The 9,592-nt window shown below is 33.0% G+C and overlaps 1 protein-coding gene and 1 long non-coding RNA gene across 3 annotated transcripts; one reads left to right on the plus strand and one right to left on the minus strand.

Moving 5' to 3' along the window:
• Positions 1-489: 489 nt before the first annotated feature.
• LOC137000940 (uncharacterized) lies at positions 490-4,235 on the minus strand. The gene is made up of 3 exons (XR_010891082.1): positions 4,098-4,235; positions 3,755-3,847; positions 490-2,961 (listed from the first exon to the last, which is right to left on the minus strand). It is a non-coding gene; the product is annotated as an uncharacterized lncRNA (long non-coding RNA).
• A 425-nt stretch (positions 4,236-4,660) lies between these two features.
• On the plus strand, positions 4,661-8,325 carry Prdm13 (PR/SET domain 13). Of its 2 annotated transcripts, none has more exons than XM_067358514.1 (3): positions 4,661-4,903; positions 5,192-5,453; positions 6,243-8,325. In XM_067358514.1, the coding sequence occupies exons 1-3, from the start codon at positions 4,661-4,663 to the stop codon at positions 7,124-7,126; spliced, it is 1,389 nt and encodes a 462-aa protein (XP_067214615.1). In that variant the 3' UTR covers positions 7,127-8,325. The 2 variants fall into 2 exon arrangements, with proteins under 2 accessions (XP_067214615.1, XP_012230970.2); XM_012375547.2 differs by having other exon boundaries at positions 4,661-4,888.
• The last annotated feature ends 1,267 nt before the right edge of the window (positions 8,326-9,592 follow it).

A 9,592-nucleotide genomic window follows, 5' to 3' on the forward strand; every position in this document is an offset into this window, starting at 1 on the left:
TATTAAATCAGTACGCATGTGTGGTCAATTTGAACATGAGACACCAAAGAGAGATTATTTTTGTGATACACCCCGGATATGGACGTAGCTCACCGGTAGACCGCAAAAGTAAAAAACCTGTCCGTTCCAATCAGGATTAGATCGATCATAATAGGATGAGGTTGCATGCTGAATTGAGATTCAACACAGTTTTAAAAAGCCACCTATCCTCTTTAACTCACCCCGACGATGAGGGAGCGGGGTGAGAGAAGGGAACATATTGTATTGGATTAAATTAAGCAGGGGGCTACGTTCTCATACCGAGGATTATATGCACAAAACTTGTGTGCCAAGTGAATCGTGTTTTTTGAGAAGGGAGGGGGTAATCTACCGCACGGAGGGGGCCGAGGAAGTAAAAGATGTCCAATGCACCAGGACCGGTATGCTGCGAGGGATTTGACATTATTTTGTCATGCGAGCCGTGTCACCTGCATCTCTGCGTGATTTTTTTCTCGCTGCGAATATGACACGTGCAACTTTTAGAACTTTCTCTGCAAAAATATCAAATCAAATCGATGTTCTTTCAAATAAAATATACTTTTTTTCTCTTAATCTAATTTTATGACTTTTAAATAAATATTTGCATGATTGTTGCATAATTTTATATTTCACAGAGAATAAATACATATGTTGTATGCTAATAAAAATGTTATATGCTAGAAAAAAATTTGTGCTTTTTTGTGACTTAAATGAAAATAAGAGAATATTATATTTTATTATTTACCCGCAGACAGTTGTGGATTGAATTGACTCTTAAAATCAAGTAAACATTTCCTAATGGTTAAATACTGCATTAAACGTGGGGTTTGTGATCGGGGATGAAGAATATCTATAAAGCGTTCGGCGGTCACGTGTCGTGTTACATAGCACTCATTTCTGTGGGACACGGACAATATGTCAATGTGGCACGTGAACTGCGGAAGTGCATTTTGACTTCTCTGACATGACTTGCAAAGTAGAGATATTTGCAATTTTTTAGAATTACATTGCAACTACATTAGCATACAAAGTAAGTTCAATTAATGAATAAAATCGTAATACAAGTTTTTGTCTAAACAATTCCTGTATTAAAAATTATACAAAATTAATTATTATTAATAAATATTATATATTCTATATATATATAAAAGAATAATAATAATATTATAAGTATTGTTCCAATATTTTTTATGTAGTAAATATGAGTATAAGCTCAAAAAAAAGAAAATAATAAATAATAATACAAAATCGTATAAAAAAAATCCTAAAAAATAATTGTTGGTAAAATTGTTAGATCAACAATAAATTGCCAGTCAATTGGCAGATGGGAGCAATTTGCAAACGAATATTAATAATACATAAGCCACCGTCTCGTCGAGGCAACATTAAGCTTTTGACACTTGCAGAACCGAGACGAATTACTTTTATGGCCACCTCCCCGCAAATGCGACCTAACTCAGAATTTTGATAAAGGGGCGCATAAATTGGTTATGTTTTTCCGCGATAAAAAGGTCCAAGTCCATGCCATCTACGACTACCAATGCCAAACTCGATATACATATACCGTGACTATGCACTTTTAACAAAAAGTATGCAAAATACTCTTCTCGATTAACTTATTAATGATATTATTATTTAATTAATTATTAATAACGATATAATCTAGAAAGTAGTGAGGGGAAAAAGTGTACGATTATATCGATTAAACACCTACATTAAGCAGTAAATAACATTCCCAGCAAACACTAATCAACAGAAATATAACATCAATGTTATAATTTCTCACTCAACAAAATAATAGTTACGTACAAAACACGTTATATTGCAGTAACGTTGTTGAGTGAAAAATTATAACATTGATGTTATGTTATTGTTTAGTGTTTACTACATTCTTTAAAATATCTTTGTATATTTAAATATTTATCAAGAAAAACATATACAAAAATATATACATATTACTGATTGTGAGTAATCTTTATATAAAATTTAATATTTTATTGATAACATTAATTAATAGTAATATATACTATAAAGAATTTAGATTGCATAAAATTTAATTATATTTATGGTAACTAATGATTACAACGTAACAAGAATAATATTTGAAGATGGAAAAGAATTTGCCAATTAGGTTTAGTGCGCATTTTGCGATGCGAGATCGAGATGCACTTGCGCCACTTGGTATATCGTCACACCCGATGCTTGGTGTACGGCTTGATACGTGAATACAAGATCGCGGAGGGTGCTTCCGCGTAGGCTTATTTTGAGCATCCTATCCATGAGGGTGCGGCAATAATACGTAGATGATAATCGCGATATTAATATCGCATTGGGAAGTGCACACATGCGTGCAAGGGGTCCATTGGTCACGGCGGAACACTTGCTCGCTTGCTGGCTCCGCGGTTGTCTGAATTGCGCGCTGATTTTAGAAAGAGACGACCGGAGGGTGCAATCCCCTCCGACGCGATGCGGACCACAGGCGAAATTTATTATCAAACGTGCAAGAAAGGCAGGTAGAAAAACAGCAGGCAGATATATAACATCGCTAACATTCTATTAAGAAAAGAAATTGCTCATCAAATTAATTATAATTATTGTATAATCTTTAAATTATTATCGTTAAAATACTGATCTTAATAAATTGATAAATATCATATCAATATTGGAAAATTTAATAAATTTTCTTTTTTCACGTTTTACTGTTTGTGAAAAGATTCCCGAATCTTCCTTCTGTTTATTACTCATGAACCGTGCAAGGGGCTGGAACACTTGCCGCGTACATTTTGGAATACGATAGAACGGCGAAACACTTGTGCTTGAGTTTCCAGCGACCAGAGAGGGGTTGGTGCAAAGAATGGTGCGGGTTGTGAACACTCGTGTCATTCCCTGCTTCGACATCATACACACGGATGAATCACGTCACCCATGGACGAAGTCTGCGGCCTGAAAAGATCATACCCTCTTTTGGTTTCTGGATCAGCAAACTACATCTTTGAAAGCTTAACAGTTTACGCAAACATAATTTACAAAATATTTTAATAAAATTAATATTATAAATAAATATAAATTTATTTTTGTTTTCTCTCTCTCTCTCTCTCTCTAACAAAACTCATAAATTTTTTAATTCAATCATAAAATTCGAAGTATATGCAATTCGAATATATTCATATATTCGATCGTTTAACTGCGATATATATGTAAAAAAAAAGAGAAGATACGCATTGACAGGATAAACGCTTGATTGTACGCCGAGTGCATCGAGATCGACGGACAATTAAGTAAATCCGAACGATATCGCACCTATGTGATCAATGCACGGACCGCAGAGAAGAATAAGCCACTTAATTTTCTAAACAACCGTTGATTCAGATGCACCTTTCGGCCAGCCCCTCGCACTCGTAGTGCAAAGACGCGTAGTGGATCGCAGCTGAGCCAAACAATGTCCTTTCACATGAGGCTTTTATAGCCCCATCGAATGTACTAAAGATCCGCTCTTGTCAGTGCGCGAATTACCCTCGCATCTTCATCAAAATCGCAGAAACTACGCCTTGCGTGCCAGATGCAGTATACATTCCATTGAAATGAATTACAATATTGTAGGAACAAAATGTTGTAATATATATACATAATTATTGCTTGTAAGTCGGACGGTTGGATCGAGCGAGACTTCGGCGTATTCAAAACATTAACTCTCAGGTCAGTTTGACACGAAGATATGCTAAATGATCGTACTTACAGTCCGAGACAATTGTAAAGCAAATATTATTCCCAGAGAGAACGCAAGAGACACGGAGAGAATTCTCGTTCGTCAGTCGGCGGGCCATTAACTCTGAAAATTGTTATTAAATTTTATTAAGTAACAAAAGATATTTATATAATTTTCTACGAAACCCCAAAAGTGCTATCACTCAAGTATTCTAACAATATTAATAACAGACTTAAAGTGTTTACTGCTGGTTTTTCGTAGTAATGTATAGTGTGTTCAAAATTGCTAATAAATTATAAATTTATCATTTATCAGCAATGTACAGTACCAACAATCCGATAAAGCATATTGCAATGCAACGAGAAAGTGGTACCTGTTGTAAAAAGTGAAAAATCCCCAGCTGCTAAACTACGACTAACTAACTCCTCCTACTCCGCACGGATGCACCAACGACATGACTCACAACATCCGAAGGGTCCTGTCGGCTCTTAAATACAATCATGTACGTGTGGACATATACATGTCTAATGTAGAAAAGAGTAGGGCGGAGACCTCATAGTGGCTACAGACTAAAATGAAGCTCCACCTCCAGTAGATTTATGAAGCATGTACGAAATACGCGACGAAGTTAGTTGATATTTTAGCTTCATCCTGTAACTATCCTGATGACTAACGTTCATTAATGTTGTCTACTAATAAGATTTTTTGCTTATAACGTAATACTTTTCAAACCTTGTAAAAGTATGCAGTGTAACTTTGGTACTATCAATGATAAAAAAAAAATATTATTAACTATCTTAACTAACGATCTACTTAAAGTTTTTAAGTGACCGAAAAGAAATCAGAGATTGTGAAAGAGATTTTAAAGTGAATCACGCAGAAAAATTACTTCATACATAAATTTTCGATGTGAATGCACAAGTGACCATTCCAATAATGTATTCTGCAGTGCTAGCAACTCAAGCTTCGAATGATAGACTCGACAGGATAAGTCCATTGCAAGGATGCTCAGTCCAAGAACATAATAATTTATCCACAACAGAAAGGCCCAACTTTACCATGAGCATACCTCTTGTTCGAGCTGCTGGGTATCTTCGTGTAAACTCTATAACGGACGTTATTGATGTTAATAAGTTGTTGCAAAGAAACACATTCACTCAATCCGTATGTAATCAAGAGGTATTTTTCTGTATAAAAAAATTGTTTTGCATAAATCAATTGTTAATAAATATTTTTCATAAATCAATTCAAGATTAAATTTTAATTTCTATGTATTTTACTTATCAAAATTGTATTTCAAAGGATAAAATTTTTGTTTGAATTTTTGCTTTCGTAAACTCTTAATTCTAATATTTACGCGTTTAAAATATTTGTAATAAAATAGTTTCAACAAGCATTTAAAAATGTGCACTATTTTCTAATAATTTATTTTTCTACTTTTAACTAAAAACTTAATTAATCGTCTAGAGTGCTATTGATGTTGTTGAGACTGCTGGTCGACTTTATTGCGCCAACGAACCGGAAAATACATTCTATTGGCTGAAAATCATCACTTTGGCGAGAGACAGTCAAAGTTACAATGTTCTACTTACGATTAGTAATGGCGGAGTCATGTTAAGGACGACAAGAAACATAGTACCAGGGGAACCATTATTGATGTGGTTTTCGGATTGCATTCTCCACGGATTAAACATACCTTTTATTACACCGCTGAATTGCAACTTTCAAGGTAAGAATCTGATTTATTAAACTTTTCTCGAAAAGTTTTTCTCATGATCGCAACGATAAAAACTTATCACTTATAATTTTTTACATATTTTTTGCAGTTAGCAAATATTAGTTTATGTTATTTTTTAACAATTTTATAACTACTAATAATTTTTTATTATTCAAAACTGTGTTCGGTCTTTTGTTCGATCTTTGTATATAAACGTAAATCCTTTATTTAGAAATTTGAATAACAAGCGATTCGATGATTCAAGAAAAATTTGATAGAAAAGGAACGAACAAGTGATTTCTAAAGCGGATAATTGGACCGCATAATCGAATTGAAAAATTATCATGTATTTTTTATAATTTAATAATAAGCCCATTTCCTACAATGGCGTGTCTTAAATACGTATAAGAATATAAATACATCTTATTAAAAATAAATATATATTTTATTTTTAAATAATGCATTTATTACTTTATAATATTATAATTATTATGTTATAATTATTATATTAGTATCAGAGCTTATTTGGTTACAAATATTTTAATTAAGTAATGATTACCAATAGACTTCACATCTTAATTAAAAAACATTTTCAACAAATGTAAATCAATACGTAATAATACGTACGTATAATTTTAATAAACTCTAATTTTAGTACACGCATAATTATAAATTTCATTAAGTAATGTGCATTATGATAAAGTAAAAGTTGTATTATGATAAAGTAAAATAATAAATGCATTATTAAAGAATTAAATATTTATCAATAGCCTAAAACCAAATTTTTTATATTGATTATAGGATCGGTCTATACTTGTCACATTTGCAATAGTCGCTTCGAGTATCCAAATCCTTTGAAGCTGCATTTAGCCTTAGACTGCAGCCGAATAGACAACAGTTGTATTTGGACGCTGTTGGCGAGTAAGATCGTCATTCTTCCGAGTGAAGAAATGAACCTGTCTTTTGGTCACTACCTGGAAAGAAACTTGGAGTTTAACTTGAATCCTCTATCTATTTCTAGACGCATAACATTCCCAATCGGTATTACTCCGTCTTATCTATCACATAATCTAGACACTAATCGGATATTGAGGAATGATTCGTCATCTTCAAATCAAGTATCCTCTCGATCCTTGAATAATTTCTCCTCAATCTCGTCGCATTCTTTACCAAGAATCTTATCGAGTTCGTCGGCTTGTGACCCGCCAGTCGAAAATCATTTAATAAACCGTTCGATGTCAAGAATCTACAAGAGCCACAGGAATCACATGATGCCCAACGATATGCATCCGAAGCGAAACTTGGAAATAGACTCGGAGGAAATGAATCTCGCGCAACTAGAGAGAATCGCCAGCGATATAGGCAAATGTAGTGCGGGTTACAAATGCATTTTTTGTAACAAGATCTATTCGAGAAAGTATGGTCTGCGCATTCACATTAGAACTCACAACGGATACAAGCCTCTGTATTGCAAAATTTGCGGACGCAGATTTGGGGATCCCAGCAATCTTAACAAGCATTCTAGATTACACGCAACAGATAATAGCCCTTACAAGTGCGATGTATGCAACAAAGTTTTAGTGAGGAGAAGAGATTTAGAGAGACACATAAGTTCCTGGCATTCGGAAAAAGGCGAGAATAACATTCTTGGCCCATCAAGCAGCGAGTCGGATGACACGGATTAGAATAACCAGTTTCACAAACTATCTGTCACAATCTCTAGTCAGTGATAATATACAAAAAAAACAGTTACGTAATTAATATAATTTTTATAAACATTTTTAAAAACATTATTTTTTTTTAGAAAAAATTGTTATATGTTATATAAAAATCTATTTCCTACAAAAAATATGATATCAGAAAATGGCGCCAAGTAAGAATAAATATTAATATTAACTATAGTAAAGCACAATACAGTTATTTATTATCATACTTATTTATATATTAAACGTACAATACTATCTCTAATAAAGTGCAACATAATTGTGCATTTTATTGCTATATAGGGTGTTCCACGAAATTGATCCGGGTTTTAGCACTTTGTAAGATAGAAAAAAATGGTAGAGGCAAAAGTTAAACTGCATAACATGAAAAATTCATCTATTGATCTCATTTTTTTAGTAAGTGCAATGATATACTAAAAAAGTGCAGTTGCTTTTTTTTTAATGGAATTATATATTTTTTGCATAAATGGATTTTTCTGAATAATCTATATTATAAAAGTATTAGGGTAAAGTGCTTGAAAAATAAATATTTTATGAGATATTTGACATTGTTGAGTGAAGTATATGCTTTATTCTAGATTCTAGATGATTATTTAAATATTTCACTGTGATGACATAACAAACATTTTGTGACGTTTCTTTATACTCTTTATCACAGCAGCAAGATGTTCGTTATTTACGTTTAAACAATTTAATCTAAGCTGATTTTTTAAGTGATTAATGGAAAGGAACGGATGCGAATCAAGCGACCTAATAGCATTGCGACACTACACTCAAGTACACTAAAAAAAAAAATTAGTTAAAACAACTCGAATCGAATTACATGAGCTCAATTTTGCATATAAATATGAAAGATTTGAATATGTAATGTCAAGAGCTTTCTAATAGTTGGTCACATCAGACTCTTTTCTATTATCAGGCCATAGTTTCAATGTATTTCGCTAACTAAGGAAAACGCCACTATCTGTTTCCGTCAAGATTTTACAAAAGTAAACACTTCTTTCTCATTTTGGACGATGTGATTTACCATTAGCAAGCTCTTGACATGCACTTTTCGAATCTTTTTTTCATAATTTAATTATCTCAATTAGTGCCGAAGCTATACTGCATTTTATGAAACTCAAAATTTGACAAAACCCTCTATAAATAAAAAATTCGAGGAAATTTGAACAAAATGACAAAAGTAAAAAAAGTCTTATTTTTTGCGTAGAATTTGAATCCTAAGTTAAAACACCCTTTATCCTTTCTATTTGAAAATACTGTGATAGGAGTAGCACCCCCCCCCCCCCAAATAAAACCTTCCCTAAAAAAAGGACAATTTTTGGAGGTTGAAAATAGTTTTATCTACATAGTAGTTTTATCTAAATAGTAATCTACAGTATCGATGTAGTATAATTTTTTGTCTCGAAGCAAAATAATGCGTCTTTCCCAAAATATTCAATGAGTACGCTTATGCGATTCATCCTGTGTATTAATAAAAAACCCATTTTGAAAGAAAATTCCGGATAAATTACTTAGGTAGTTTTCGAGCAAGGAACACAAACGACACAAAGTCACACTGTGTTCGATACAACCCACACGGAACAAAAACCTCTAATGGATATCCACTAGATGTCCATCATGGAGATTCGAAACCTCTATTAGATGTCTATGTAATCTCCTATAGATGTCTACTAGACATCCACAGTTCCGCATTACATACTTCCATTCGACATCCATTAAATATATTCATAGATATCATATGGAGCAATCATAGATGTTCCATAGATATTTTATAGAGCTTTGATGGATTGTAGTTTCAATTCGTCATTAATAAAATTATTTGGAAGTAAAGTTACAAATATGATTGCGAGATAGTCTTGTTTATGTAGGTGTTAACAGAATGTCACGACTGTGAGACAGTCGAGAACTGTGAGACAGTCGAGAACATGCCTACATAGCACAAAATATCCTACATATCCTTAGGACATCTTGGGGAGATCTCGATATCCTCAGAACATCCTTGGGACACCGAAATATCCTCGATGTCCTGAGGATATCCTGAGGATGTTTTGTGCTGTATGGGTGGTGACATTCTGTTAACACCTACATAAACAAGACTATCTCGCAATCACATTTGTGACTTTACTTCCAAATAATTTTATTAATGACAAATTGAAATTACAATCTTTCTACTAAACAGATTTGTAATGTTAGCACTGAAGATGGCTAAATGATCAGCCGAAACGTTTGACATCGACGATGCACTAACGATATTCGTTACTATGGATACTGATACTTCTATCAAACATCGATAACAGATGTCTAATAGACATTTATGATGGATTTATATCGTCATTTATCATAGAAATAATATGGATTTCTAATAGAAACCTATCTAATATCCATTGTAGAGATAGATGTAGTATGGAGTTATGGAGATTATAT

The sequence above is a fragment of the Linepithema humile genome, chromosome 7 (genome assembly GCF_040581485.1).
Source record: "Linepithema humile isolate Giens D197 chromosome 7, Lhum_UNIL_v1.0, whole genome shotgun sequence".
Taxonomy (NCBI): domain Eukaryota; kingdom Metazoa; phylum Arthropoda; class Insecta; order Hymenoptera; family Formicidae; genus Linepithema; species Linepithema humile.